Raw genomic sequence first — 14,757 nt, forward strand, 5'->3', positions numbered from 1 at the left:
TGTGTGTGTGTGTGTGTGTGTGTGTGTGTGTGTGTGTGTGTGTGTGTGTGTGTGTGTGTAAAGCAGGTGATCGCCATCCTGTACTCCAGATAAATGTGTGTCTTCGGTCTCCCGTCTCCTCCTCCTTACTCTAATTGCACTCCTTTCTTGTTCCGTATTGATCCCCTTCCTCCTCCTCCCTGTCGCCGTGGCGCTAAAACACAACTTTTTGTAAACCATAATATCGCAGAGGTGCAGCAATAAAGGCCTGCTCCGCAAATTTCATTCTTGTTCTCCGTGCTTCTCTGTTTAACATCTGTCTCGCTCACAACCTCCACCCTTTAGATAACAGGAGCTATCCTGCTGGCGGTGGGAGTATGGGGGAAGCTGATGTTGGGCCCGTACATCTCTCTGATAGCCGACAACTCCACCAACGCCCCATACGTCCTCATCGGCACCGGGACAGTCATCATTGTTTTCGGCCTGTTTGGCTGCTTCGCCACCTGCAGAGGAAGCCCATGGATGCTGAAGCTGGTGAGAGGCTGTTGGAGGAGGAGGGGGAGGGTGGAGGGGGTGTTATGTTGCAGTGAATGGTGTCGATGCTGATTAATTAGCTTCAGGTCACATTATACAGGGAATAATGGTTGACCGCTATCCCACAGAGGGGTTGCTGCAGGGCACTTTGTTCCATTAATGACAGTCAAGTAAATGTGTTGGAGTGTGTGTGTGTGTGTGTGTGTGTGTGTGTGTGTGTGTGTGTGTGTGTGTGTGTGTGTGTGTGTGTGTGTGTTGTGTAGTAGTACAACCATAGGCAAATGATATTCATCTAAAGCAGAGGGTTTTCACACTAACTATGCAAATCTCCCTCCTCCTTCCCTTCCTTCTCTGCAGTATGCCATGTTTCTGTCACTCGTCTTCCTCGCTGAGTTAGTGGCGGGCATCTCTGGATTTGTGTTTCGCCACGAGGTCAGTATGCATGTACCAATTTTCTTTCTTTTTTAAGACTGTAGCTCAGTAAACAGCCTTTCTCTGTTAATGCCTGTGCTTACGATCGCCCCTAAACCGCAGATCAAGGGAACCTTCCGCAGAACGTACACCGAAGCGGTGAAGCACTACAATGCCGAGGATGAGGCGAGCCGTGCCGTCGATAACTTGCAGCACAAGGTGAGCCCTCATCCTCAAGATTAAATAAATGAGACATCGTCACTTTAAAGTGGTATTTTTCTCCACCGCCACCGTTGGAGTCTACATATGCTTATGACAGTGGAGCAAAGGGTTAAGGATGATTGTGGAGTTCTGGGGGGTAGGGTAGGACTACTCATGAGACCCACAGGCAGTGGAGTTAAAGAGGGTAGAGGAGGCTTGCATTGATTTGACACTGCAATGACAGCTGACAGCAGCAGGGGAAATAACAGTTTTAAAAAATCTTGACAGGACGGAAATGATTGGCTCGCACATAGGGACTGTGGCAAAATCAGATTGATTTAACTGTGGAAAGAACACGCCTCTGCCAGCTGATGTGATGCGTTTAGAGCAGGAAAGGAGCAAGAGATGGGATGAGAAAGAGAGAGAGGATATGAAAAAAATAGTTTTAGCATAAGCTAATAAAGAATGAATGAACAGCTAAAGAATCCAGCAGCAGAAAATCAAAACACGCGACTAAAGCTAAAGGTTCACAGATGTCAGTACACGTTTTATTTTTCTTATTGCCAACAAAGCCAATCAAACGATTGTTTTTTAAGCACTGTTTGTGTACAAAAAGCCACATCACATTATAATCAGATCCATGACTCGAAGCCCTTTAAAGCACAACCCACATTTGCCTGGCTTCAAAGAACCGAGGGTCAAACCGTCGCCAACCCAGTTAGTGGATGTCATGCAGTGAGAAATTCATTTCCTGTAGACTGAGAAATCTTTCTAGAAAGATTTACAAAGTGTCTAAATCAGGCATAAGGCTATTAACAATGGGCACTGTTGCTTAGCTGCCATACACGGCTCATGCGTTTGAAGTGTGTCGGTCTGATGCTGAACTCACTCCTTTGTAAGCAGCGTTTGCTGAAAACGAAATGACACTGCTGCGTGGTGGTGTGGTGGTTAACACCCATTGTCTTACAACATTACAGTGTGTATGTTCTTCCTGTGTCAGGGTGGGTATTCTGGCTTCCTCCCACAGTCCAAAAAATGCTTACTAGGTTAATTGGTGACACTGAAGTGGGTGTAGGTGTGAATGGTTGATGTACATAAGAAGATGTGGGAAATTGTTGAACAAAGGAAACTGTATTTTTGACTCGTCGTTAATGTGGATTTATTGAAGGATAATTCTGATCTTTCTCCGTTTCCGCCTCTCTTCAGCTGCGTTGCTGTGGCGTTTATAACTACACGAGTTGGATTGAGAGCGTGTATTATCCCTCAAATGGCATTCCTGCCAGCTGCTGCTTCAACTCCTCTGACTGCCACCTCGAAGACCTTCGCAACGCGACTGTAGCCCCGAGCAAGGTGTACCACCAGGTCAGTTTTTGTATTCTGCTTTCCTCTTTCTCATCTATCTGCTGTCAGACAGTCGATAAAACTCACAGGTTAGAAGGTAGCTGTGTTTACATCAGACGTCCTCACGTGCCTTTTCAAATCCCTGCCTTCTCCATATACTAACACCTGCCTCAGATACGTTCCCACATACCCTTCTTGCCTCTGATTTGCTCATATAACATGTCCCCGTACCCTCTGCGGACTAACCTGCCCCCTGTGTTCCAGGGCTGCTTTGAGTTGGTCACTTCTTTCATGGAGACCAACATGGCCATTATCGCAGGAGTGACGTTTGGGATTGCGTTCTCACAGGTAGGACTTGAGGTTTTTGCAGGTGACGGCGTGCACATTTGGTGTTTGGTGTATAAATAAATCCTCAACGCGCCGATTTTTCTGTCTTTCAGCTGATTGGCATGCTGCTGGCCTGCTGTCTGTCCAGGATCATCACAGCCAATCAGTATGAGATGGTGTAGCTGATGTGAGGTGGCAGGTAGGAGCCATTAAAAACCAAAGATCACCTCTCCAAGTAAATTTAAAGAAAAACGTTGTTCTCTCTATTCTACAACGTGAACCCTTCTTTATCTTTCAGAGAGGGAGTCGAAGAGAATTAGAGATGAAGACTCTTGACACACGACCAGAGTAAATTCCTGAAACTCTACCCAACATCCGAATTGGAATTTACGTCCCTCCGTCTCTCTGCCTGTGATCTTAATGTAATATCTTAATGTATCTTACTGTAAAGCACCATTCCATGACTCACTTGCACCACAGCTTTCTATACCACACGTTCCATCGCGGCTCGATGTAGAAGTTGCTCACCGGCACGTATCTCAGATCAGGACGGCCCACGGCAAGCAGGTAGACCAGAGTTGTCTTGAGTGGACAGCGGTGTTGGTCTCGGGTAGATGAGCGGGCTCAAACTTGGTTTCTCAGTTGGCTGCAGCATGCTTAAAAAAAACACTGCACATGTTTGTACTAAATGACTTTGCTAAAGCTTGAGAGCAATCCTTTTACTAGGTAGATTCAGTTGTTGCATTTGACTTTGCTGTCGCTCATCCTTGTGTATCCTTTGGTTGTGACACTTTGTGAATTGATTACATGCACTGAGGAGTGTGTTTTAGGTTTATATGAAAAGTGAGGAAGCTGAAAAAGAAGGGGAAAGATTATTTTTAACCTTAAGACAAAGCATGATATATTTTTCTTGTCTAAAATAATGTATTTAGGTAGTTTAAATATGAATGGCACAGGTTTAATGGTATTTTGAAACTTTAGTGTGGGATACAAATACCAGACTACAAAATAACAGTCAACTTTGCGCACATTTTACAGTCTGTCATTAGTTTTACATGGAATGAAATGCAGTCCGTTCAGCGAGTCACACCTTTGAGGTCAGTCTAAAAGGCCTGGTCACACCAATTGCCAATTAGCATATTAGTGTAGATAGCATCTCTGCATCTAAAAGAAAAGGACACTCTTTCGAGGATGCCAATGTTCCCATGTCGGACAGAGAAGACAGACGGTTTGAAAGAGGATTTAAGGAAGCCATCTATGTCCACTGTGAACAACCAGCGTTGAACAGAGGTGGTGGTTTACGACACCAACTGTCTATAATCCAGTTTTGAGATCCCTTCCCAAACGCCTTAACGCCCACTCACATCCTGGGCCTTTTGACCTCAGGAAATCACATGATAGGGTGGGGCTAGGTTTCACAGTGGGTTCACCTGAAACCTTGGCCCACACCTGTTTTCACACCTTGGCTCGTGTGATTAGGTAGAGGATCAATAGAGGTTCCATGACCTTCTTGGGGACATTCCCATAGGACTTCACTAGTTGCTCTTAAAAGTGAAGAAGCTTCTCGGATGAGAGGTGAAACGTCTTCAAGGAAACTTAAAGAAGTCCAGACGCTTGTCTTTCCAAGCTCCTTAGATTAGTGTAGATGCTAACTCAATCAGTTTCTACAAAACACAGATTATACCATTGAAAGCTGTCTGATAACTGTATCTACATTTTTTGGTTGGTAGATGAGGGTTAAAATAAATATTAAAGAAAAAAATTGGACTATCCAGTTTAAAATAAAAAAAAAACCAAAACAGAAAAACATGCAAACGTCACCTAAACATCTTTTCACTACTGCAAGTTCATTTAAATGTACTGATTTTGCTTCAATACTGGTGTGACCGGGTTTTTTCAGGCTCTGAATTAGACCTCTAGTAATCAGTAATCGTTAAGGTTACTGCTCTTCAGCTTCCTTTGAGGAGCAATCAAAGGCCACATGTGCTTCAGCTGGGGTTTTTTGAGGGTCATACTTGTAAACCTGAATATGAATTAAATACAGAAAAAAGGCCCTGACTTTTACACAGTCTCTGCAAGCCCATTTAGAGTGTTGCTGATATAGAGAACAGATGGAAAACAGGATGAAAGTTGCCTGCAAGGGGAAACAAGCACTTATATGACGCATACTGACACTTTAGTGATGTTTTAGTACTCGTGTTCGTGTTATTATATGTAGAAAATGTAGAAATTACTGGCAGATTTTAGCTTTAAAGAGACCCGTCTTACTTTTTGCTTCGTTCTAGTGGTTAAGAGCTCGCAGAGCAGCGCTTTACAGCTTGCTAGTGTCATGTCGAATCATTAGGGTCGCCAATTGTTTTCTGCTGGTTTGAGCTAACGTCAGCGGTCTGCTACGGCAAAGGATGTCAGATTTAGCAGGAAGACACGTGTTCATCTACTGTATTGTGTGTGGTGCCATGCAACATGCTTAATCATCGTCATCATCAGCTGTAGATATGTATCGGAAATGTAATTTATATGACATACCGTTTCTCATTCTAATATGCTAATCAGTATAAATGTTGTGTCACAGTTTTGAATCCACACTTTGTGCTGTATTTGTTTAATAGTTTATAGGAAGACCCCGCACTGAAAAAAAGAATCGTGGCCGATGTTTCGTTGAGAGTAACGCGCAGTTTAGCTGTGTATTTATTAGAGTTCGGTTGGCATTCAGTTTACACTTTCACCAAGTGGTTTTTTATCTCTCTTTCGGTATGCGTGTGCGTGTGAGACTTTGTTCCTCTGTAGCTGACTATCTCTGTAACCTTGAGCGTGCGTGTAAGCGAGAGAGTGCGAGCGTCTAGACTCTGTGGATCCTGTTGTTATTCGGTTTTGGTCAGTATTTGGTTGTGGCTTTTCAAAGCTTGTTGCTTTTGAAACTGTATATTTATTTAGTGAATGTATGTTTTCCAGCACCCTTAAACTTACTTTACCTTTCTCTGAACTGATATTTTCCTGTAAATACTAAATTGTAATACCATCCTGCTTACACATGGGGTCACTAGACACCCGAAGAAGAACTGCACCATGCCGTCTACTATCGACTAAGTCACCATCAGTGGTCTTATTATCAATAAATATACAGAATAACACTTTTGTTTGCACTGTGGTCATTTTGCTTCAACAGAAACGTAACTGGGGATTTTTTTTCATTTACAGTACTGTGCAAAAGTTTGAACCATCCCTCATTTATTTATATGCTGCAGGGAAAATGGCAACATACATTGACAGCCACTCTTCCGTTGACACCGTTTCTGATGAGTCTTCAGTGAAGAAGAGTAAGGTGCATCTCTAAGGTTTCTTTTGGACTTTTTCAAATTTCTTAATGTGACAAGACTTTGAGATACCGTTTGCATGCTGTAGATATTATTTGTTTTGTGACATGCTGCTTGGAACAAAATGCCCAAAGATACGATTTACAATTTGTTCCGGCTCATCCCTTGAATTGGGTGTCTTTTTTTAAGCTTGAATGAGTCATGGGTCGGTGTTAAGTGGAAAGAAACATTCCTCTGAAAACGCTCAGGTGCAAGGACTGCACTGGAAATGAGTGAAAAGGTAGCCAATGTCCAAAGAAAAACTTTGAAATACCTTCAGAACTGCTCCTCAAGACCACTTCAAAAAAAGAAAAACTACAATAAAGTCTATTTTATTTTTTATTGCTTTTGACTTTTAAGAATTTTGCACAGCATTGTAGCCATTTCTGCATCATGATTTCCTGTTGTTTCCATAAGACTTCTTCTAACAATGTAGATTGCCATCACCAGTGTGTGAATGTGTGTGTGAATGCGTGGATGACTGAATGTGTAAAGCGCAAATACAGGCCATTTACCATTTAACACGAAAAAATCCCCACTCGGTTCACTAAAAATATTCACTTAAAATTGGGAAATTATATCTAATCCGTATTTGATTCACTAGATGGCTCGTAATTTGACCAGTGTATAGGGCCTCGGTTTAAACGAGAAGTAGAGAAAAGATCGGATTAAAAGTAACAACATGTTAAACGTAGGCTAAATAGACGACAAGCACCTATATGGTGTTATAATAATACCCCCTAAAAAGTCAAATGAAAATAAAATAAATGAACAAAAATGTAAATTTCCATTAAACGTGATCTCATCCTATAAATAATTTCACTTATGTTCTTCCAGTCCTTTCAAAAGCTCCCTCTTCCCGCATCGCTGCACACTCGCTAACGGCGCAGGTGGCCGTTTCTTTTATCTTATCACGCCGTGCTCGTCCACATGATGGCGCCTGGTTATCAGCTCAAAACGGAACTGTGGAGAGATTTCACCGAGAGAGAGAGAGAGAGAGAGCGTGCGGAGGGAGGGGGGAGAAAACACGGAGGGGAAACCGCATTTGTCAAAGCGCCGCACACACATTCCCCGGTCTCTGTGTGTCTGTTTTCCTCCCCTGCTGCAGCTGCTGCTGCTGCGGGCTGCGTCGGAAACAAGGCCGGAAAAAGCGGTGCGACGATAGGGGAAGAGAGGCTGGTACTCGCGGGGAGACCGCGCCGACCGACTGGGCTCGCTCCAATCTCGTTACGCAAATTACCGGCAGAGCGGCGCGGCAGTGGGTCCGCTAATGGAGCGTGCGTGCCGCTGCCTCCCGCGCCCTGCCTCGCCCTCGCCTCCGCCTCCCGACTGCACATAATGGGTTATAGGCTAGAGGGAGGCATTCACTGGGGAAGCGCTATTACTCACACGCACGGCAGACACACAAAGCGCCGCTCCAGAGCGCGTCGGTGTGTGCGCAGTGCAGCGGGTCTAATTATGAGGAGATAAGTCTGCTTATCGTCAGTCCACTTTAAAAAAAAAAAAGAAAGAAAGAAAAGAAAACACAGAACATAAGGAGAATTTAGAGTCTTTGCCTTCTGAAATGAGCCAGCGGACGGAAATGTGACCGCTCTGAGTGCGCGGTGGATCAGCAGGGCGGCCAGAGAAAACTACTGAGGTCAGGAGTTGTTGGGGGGCCCCTCTCCACCCACGCCCCTACCCCCCCCCCCTCACCCCCAGACTGCAAATTATAACCAGACTCTGTGGGAAAGCCTCAAGTCTCTTTTAATATCCTTTAAAGCCCGTTTGTTGGGCTGTGTTAATTAGGTCAGAGTATTGCAATAAAGTTCAATACCTGAAGCCTCAAAATGACCATACAGTTGAATCAATGTCCCTCTTAAACAGTTTAGAGCAATAACAATCATGGAAAAAAAAGTTAACTGCTACGACTGTGTTCATTTTAGCTTAGTATAACCATGCCGCATCCTATTTTTCCCCTAAATGCGATGGTGTGCACAAGACTCTTTCCCTATGAAGTTGCATCTACCTCACTTTAAGCCTTCTTTTAAGCAGCTTGACTTGACCTAGTTATTGTAGTTTGGCAGAGACTTTTCTCAAAAGCATCGGGACGCTACCAAAGTCGGAAAAGCACAGTGACATATTTAAAACTGAGGACGGCTTTCCTCCGATGAGCTTTAGCAGTCGCATTGTCCTGTGCCGGGGACATACGTCATTGTTTTCATGGGTTTTATGACTGCACTGTTCAGTTTACTCTGCAGACTTTAGAGAGTTCATTGCACAACAAACAGTCATCAGTAAGATGTTTTATTCAATAATTCAAAGATGCAGAAATCTGAAAAGAAAACCAAAAACCAATCTTAACCAAGGTCACTGTGGCAAGGTGTTGATACATTCAGCAATCCCGAAATTCTCCTCCTGACGTTCAAACAGCTTCATTATTTTTAGGCCTTTTAAAAACACAAAAGTCCACAGCTTTGAAATGCGTGTTAACGTAATTCTTTTGGGGTAACTAAATAGTCCAAATGTGCTTAAAATTTACAAATAAGTTACAATATTACATGAAATCCAACAACTGTACAAAAACAGGGAAATCACTCACTGCAGTATTGTTGTAAAGTTTTCAAACCCCTGTCATGGTATCCCAAGTATCTGAAGTCCTTCTTACCTGAAAACATTATGTCATTAGAAGGTTCCCATTTATTGTCGTAAATGCTAATGTGCTACATTGGACGCTGCTCCTGATTTGTCTCAGTGATGGCTGCCAGCCTTAAGCGGCGCACGAGGTTCAGTATGAAAGACAAGTTGGGTTTTTTTAAATGGCTGATTAAAAATCGTATTAAATCCACAACAGGAATTACTTTGACTGCTTCGACACACACCCACACCCACACCCTACCGTCTGCACCCTACGGTGACGCCTTATTTACTGTCTTATAAAGTAAAATAGGAGGCCTGCCCCATTCCACCTGTCTGTTTGTGATGGGAGCTGTTGTCGCTGTTGTTCTCGCAGCTGTTGTTGTTCTAATTGCTGTTGCTGCTTCGCCTCAAGCTTCCCCGCTTAACTCAGACACCCCTGCCTCACACTTTTCAGCAACATGCAGTTGTGATGACAAGTACTAGAGTTCCCACTCAAGCTGCCTGTTCCTATAGCTCAGCACACCACTCTAACCCTCTCTCCCAACCACCTCCCCCTCCTCCTCTATCTCCTCTCTCTCCCTTACTCTTTGAAGCCTCGGGGATGATGATGACACCCGCCGTAATCGGTGGATGCTCAGCTCCTGACATGACACACAATCGAGAAACTCTCCCGAACTGATCCGGGTTTGGTTGTTGCATTCAGACGCGGTACGTCCTCTGACAAGTGGAAAGGCCTTTCACGGTAGAATAGAGGAATTCAGTGAGGTGGGGTCCATGACTGACAGGTCTGTTGAGAAAGCAAAGCCAGCTCCAGTTTCACATCTCTCCTCTGCAGTGGTGCACATTTGCTCTGCTGACCTGTTTCTTTTTTTTTTCTTAACTAGATCTGGGATCAGCTAATCTTCAAAGCAGCACTAAGATTAGTTCATTTGTTTTCATGAGGCTTTGCAGTTTTGGAGCGGGAGGGATGTGGGACAGGGACAAGGCTCCAAGCACATTTGCTTTTATCCAGAAAAGGTCCTTTGTTTAAGCATTCACATTTTTACTTCTTCAATATTTTGCCTTCACTCTACAGCACAGTACTGTGCAAAAATCTTGAGACGCCCCCCTTTCTTTATAGTTTCCTTCCAAGGTGCTCGACTTTCTTTTAATTTGTGATAGTGGTAGTTCTCCAGGCTTCTCCAGGGTTTGTTAAGCCATTTAACACTGACCTATGAATCATTCAAGCACAAAAATTGCACCTAACTCAAGGAATGAACCAGTGTTGAGGCAACTTAGCAAAGAAATGGCACTTTGTTACTAGTCGCATGTTGTAAAAAGAAATCATTTGCCCCCATGTTTTTAGTTGACTATGAAAAACACAGTTTTACACATCTCGGCATGCTGTGCAGAGTGTCCTTAAAAGATTTTCGAGGAAACTGGAAAACTGAAAGGAAAAAGAAGAAATGTCAGGCTTAAAACACAACAGATAAACAATGACAAGAATGACAATGATCCCAAACACACTGAGAATGCAGTAAAGGGCATAGATGAATAGAAAAACACACAAAGGAACACTGTCAGCCATGGATTGGCCTCCCCGGAACACAGGCCTCAACATTACTGAAGCAGTGTGGATCATTTTAACAGAGAACAGAACAAAAGGATTGTTAAAGAATGTCAGAGATCTCTACCTGAAGACTACTGTGTTGAAGAATAAAGGTGGTCAAACTATTGATTTTCAAGCTTGTCAGAGCTGCACAGACTCTCTTTTGGCCTTGTGTACTGTATTTCCATACATGTTTGCACGTTTCAATAAATCTCTGCGCCTAGTTCTCATTTTCCTAGCAAAATATAAAGAAATGAAGGCTGGCTTGATACTTTTGCATATTGCTGTATTTATTTATATGTTTAGGGCACTGAAACAGATGATAAAACACAGAGTACAGTGAAAGTCAAAAATAAACAAAAGCAGCATTACATTAATGCTTATATGCTACTTTTTGCTCATACTGCATTTCACAGGGAAATATATTTTGTCATGCTAACCTTTGCATTATAATTTAAAAAAGTACAAATTGGTTTTTGCGTAATATGAATAAGTATGAATCAATAATATGTTATAGAGCAATAGAATAATGACACACAACCTTTCTGCTTACATAGTGAGTAGTTTGATTCTTATACTTTAAGTATGTTTCATTGGTATTAGTAATACTTCCTCCACCACTGGGTGTGCGGTGAGGAACTGCGATGGAAACGATATGACAAGGGACATAACAAAGAGAAGCTGTAGGTAGATTACGAAACACAGAGAGACAGAAACCCAGCAAACAGGTATTTGTCTTCACATTCTCACAATTCTTGCTGAGTGAGACTTCTTGAATGCTGATGCATTTACAAAGAATGTAGAACAAACCGTGCCCGCATACATCATCTCCAAGACACACAGCATGATTCAGGCCACCCCTTTATCCGTGCTTTAACTTCCGACACATCCTAACATCATTCATATGAGCTTATCCCTGTTTTGATTTAACACATTTTGATTTAATGCCTGTCAACATGGTGGAATTTTATTTTTGCTGACGGTGGTATGTGGAAAACATGTGTGTACAGTTTCACCTTGGCCAGAAGTGTTTACCAAAGCTCAGATTTCAGACTCCCACCGGGTGCACCTAGTGTATCAAGTACTAATGCTGGGCTATTTCTGATGCAGGGGCTGTGTGGGAGTTCCCCTGTTTACCAGCAGCTGAAGGGCAGACGAAAATCAGCTACCCACCACCACTGCTGGAAACCGGCTGGTGCAACAGTTCAGATTTTAAGCGTAATCTCACAAACCTTGACAGCGCTGCACCTGGTTTATGGACTAAATTACCCCGAGAGGAGTTCAGCAGGCCTGTTATATTTCTGTTAGTGTGAGACTGGTACTCAGTAACGAGTAAACCTGTACTCTAATCACATTTTTTGTTACTTTAATTGCATTTTTGTTGCCATAGATGCACAGTATCCATGGTATTTCTGCCTATTATGGGTATTTTGTACACAAAATACACCAAAAAAAGAAATTGCTTTATGAAAAAACAAGTTGACAGTATTATAGACTGTAAGCATACTGTATATGATTAGCATAAGAGGACACCAGGCAACTTCCCTGTGCTATTAAACCAAATAAAACCTGATCCACAAAGAGAAAAAGGAATTAAAATTCAAAGATAATTGAGTGATAGATGTTGCAGGACATTACTGCCCTCTCTTTCTTAAAGCATTAATTGTGTAATGACTGTTTGCACTTGACACACCCCAACGTTGAAACACCCAGCTTTATAAAGTATTTAACACAGGCTACACCCCCTCCACCTGCAACAGTAAACACTTATACTAACGTTTAATACAGATAAAGAACCACTGAATACTTCTATTATACTGTTGCTTATAATTTGCTGATGTCACTGCTGTAGACTTGCTGCCTGTGCTTTTTTACTCCAGATCATGAACCCAGTGACTCTACATTAGTACCAGTTCTACCGGAGTGTCTTTCACATACAGAAAACAGGCACTACGTGGTCGAGCTCTCAAGGATTCCAATAACTACACTATAAATATACATCGTTGAAAGGACTTCTTCCACGTGTTGCTTCTGTGCTCTTTGCACGACTACCGTCTCCTCATTGGTCAAACTCGGACTTGTCCCGCCTCCGGGTCATGATTGGTTTGCCTGGAAACCACAGTGATGGGCTGATGGCTTGGATAATGAATATTCATAATACCGGTCCGCACGCTACAGCCTCACCCTACGTGCCTCAGCTGTGTGCTTCATCGGAACAGAATGTGGGATGTGGTGATGTAATCTCAGCGACTTTTTTACCGGAAGACAGCGGTACACTGTAGGTTTACAGGACGGCACGTTGCACAGTAAGTGAAGTTTGGGAGGAAATTGTTACGCGTAAATACGCACCGTGAAACATCGCGTGTATTGGGCTTTAATTGACGTCTGAACTCGATTTTGAGCTTTTTCTCGAGCTTTGCATCGGTGTTTGAGGTTTACTGTGGAATGTGTTCTAGTCTACCTGTCAACATAAAGCCACGCCTTTTCTAGAGAAAGCGCCAAACCTCTGTTCTCTGCTCTGTGCCATTTCAGGTCATTTGGGTCCGATTACTCTTGGTAGAACTCGACAAACAGGTTGTGGCACCGCCTTGAAACTACCTGTGTGTATATATCCCAGCGCTTTCGACGCGTTTCAGAACGATCGAGAAGAGCAAGCAACTGAGCGATAAAGCTCAAGAACCGAGCACGACTACCAGAGCAAGTCGCATGATTGCTTGAGGGCAGCCAATCTTCGCTGGAGCATTAACAGAAAAGCAGCCTCTGCGTAAAGCCGATCAGCGCAGTATTACAGCTGGGCACACACAGAAGAGAGGAAAGCGAGACAAGACATTCGGATCATTGCTTTCACGTTTGGAGGAAAAAAACAACTACCGCCAAGATGATGATGATGCAGCTGCAAGAAACCACAACTCAGAAAAACTCCCTCTTCAACGCCATGAACAGCTTCATCGGGGCCGTAAAGAACATGGACCAGACCATCCTGTTGCCCAGCCTGCTGCGGGATGTCCCGCTGGATGAGGACAGCCAGATGAGCTCTCTGAAATCAGAGGAGGACGAGGGGGACATGTACAGCTACTACCAGCTGCTTAAATCTATCCGCGGGGAGATCGAGTGGGGAGTCAGGCACGGCACCTCCGACGAGACGCGCAAAGAGAGCATGAAAGTCACTCGCTCTCACTCCTCGATGTCGATGTCCTCCCTCTCTTCAGCCTCATCCGAGGAGGAAGACGAGATTGAAGACGAGAATCTGCAGAGCCAGTTCCAGTACCATCTCACCGGGCTGCAAATGGTGCTGTCCAAGCTCACTGACCAGGCTAACTCTCTCACCAAGCGCTACAAGAAGGAGCTTGGCATCGGAGGTTGGGGCCAGTAGAGCCCACATAAACTCTGACGCACAGACTCTTTTCGTTAACTGAATGACAAAAGTGTCTTCTTTGAATAGGCCTTCATGCTGCTGCTGCTGTTACTACTGATGAAATTCATGGACAAACATTTGAATGGTAGAAAAGAAAGCAGCTATTTTTATCTACAGGCCTAAATGGTGTTGGTCTACTTTGTGGTCTTGACTGTAGATGTGTTGATCTTGGAGAAAGCATTTGCGTGCTCATCACACTTGACTATATTTTTGCACTCCAAAGTGTCACACGCAGAATGCTTTCAGCTCAAGTGATCCACAGATGAAACGTATTTAAGCCTTTTATTTAATGTGTAATTTATTACCTCACTCTGTATGTTTAAGAGCCAGATGTTATTTCAAAGTTGGAGAAGAAGTGGTCTGTTGGATCTTAGACTGTTCTTCTGAACCACCTCACTGACAGGGATACTGACAAAAGACTTGGCGTCCTATCTGCGACACTGATGATGTTAGTGTGTTCAGATGAACTGTATGTATTGACTGTTGTTTTAGTCTAATGTGTCTCATGTAAAGTTCTTTGGAAGGAGGCAGATGCTTATTGTAGCTGCCCATGATCGCCTCATGTCCTAAATGGTCAATGAACTGGAAACGATGGATAATTCTTCTGGATGGAGAATAATGAGGTTTCCATGAGATACATTAGTTATTGTAATTTTACCCTGTTATGTCCATCTGTCAGTTTAAGCCAATGCTTTTGTATGCACCTTATGCCCCATTTTTGTACTTGGTAATATTTGTCTTTAAAATAAACTTTTATAGAAACTTATTGCACTTGTTGTGTTTTGTTTTTTCTTTTTGTAAAATCACTGCAGTTTTACATTTTAGATAAAAAGTGGGAGATTATTATAGCGTATTATTTTGTTTTGTCTCCCCTCACTCCCAACCTTTGTGGCAGATGGTCGCCCTGCCTTGAGCCTGGTTCTGCTCTCAGTTTCTTCCTGTTAAAAGGGAGTTTTTCCTTCCCACTATCGCCAGGCACTTGCTGATTG

General features: G+C 43.3%; 2 protein-coding genes across 2 annotated transcripts in view; both read left to right on the forward strand.

Annotated features, from left to right (window-relative positions):
- The window catches only part of tspan7 (tetraspanin 7), a 13,508-nt gene extending 9,416 nt beyond the window's left edge, over positions 1–4,092 (forward strand). The window contains exons 2-8 of the mRNA XM_005733836.1: positions 325–513; positions 871–945; positions 1,048–1,143; positions 2,332–2,487; positions 2,731–2,814; positions 2,907–2,992; positions 3,092–4,092. Of these exons, the coding sequence (XP_005733893.1) occupies positions 325–513; positions 871–945; positions 1,048–1,143; positions 2,332–2,487; positions 2,731–2,814; positions 2,907–2,975 (669 nt within the window). The 3' untranslated portion in view covers positions 2,976–2,992; positions 3,092–4,092. The remainder of the gene's footprint in view (positions 1–324; positions 514–870; positions 946–1,047; positions 1,144–2,331; positions 2,488–2,730; positions 2,815–2,906; positions 2,993–3,091) is intronic.
- Positions 4,093–12,502: 8,410 nt separating this feature from the next.
- mid1ip1a (MID1 interacting protein 1a) lies at positions 12,503–14,534 on the forward strand. Its single transcript, XM_005733837.1, has 2 exons — positions 12,503–12,659; positions 12,886–14,534. Exon 2 carries the CDS (start codon positions 13,232–13,234, stop codon positions 13,724–13,726), a length of 495 nt encoding a protein of 164 aa, XP_005733894.1. The 5' UTR covers positions 12,503–12,659; positions 12,886–13,231; the 3' UTR covers positions 13,727–14,534.
- Positions 14,535–14,757: the final 223 nt, after the last annotated feature.

This window comes from Pundamilia nyererei, unplaced genomic scaffold (genome assembly GCF_000239375.1).
Source record: "Pundamilia nyererei isolate P.nyererei 1_Seehausen unplaced genomic scaffold, PunNye1.0 scaffold00055, whole genome shotgun sequence".
Lineage (NCBI taxonomy): Eukaryota > Metazoa > Chordata > Actinopteri > Cichliformes > Cichlidae > Pundamilia > Pundamilia nyererei.

Coding starts and splice junctions, on each gene's coding strand:
- mid1ip1a (XM_005733837.1), top strand. CDS start 13,232: ATGATGATGATGCAGCTGCAAGAAACCACAACTCAGAAAAACTCCCTC.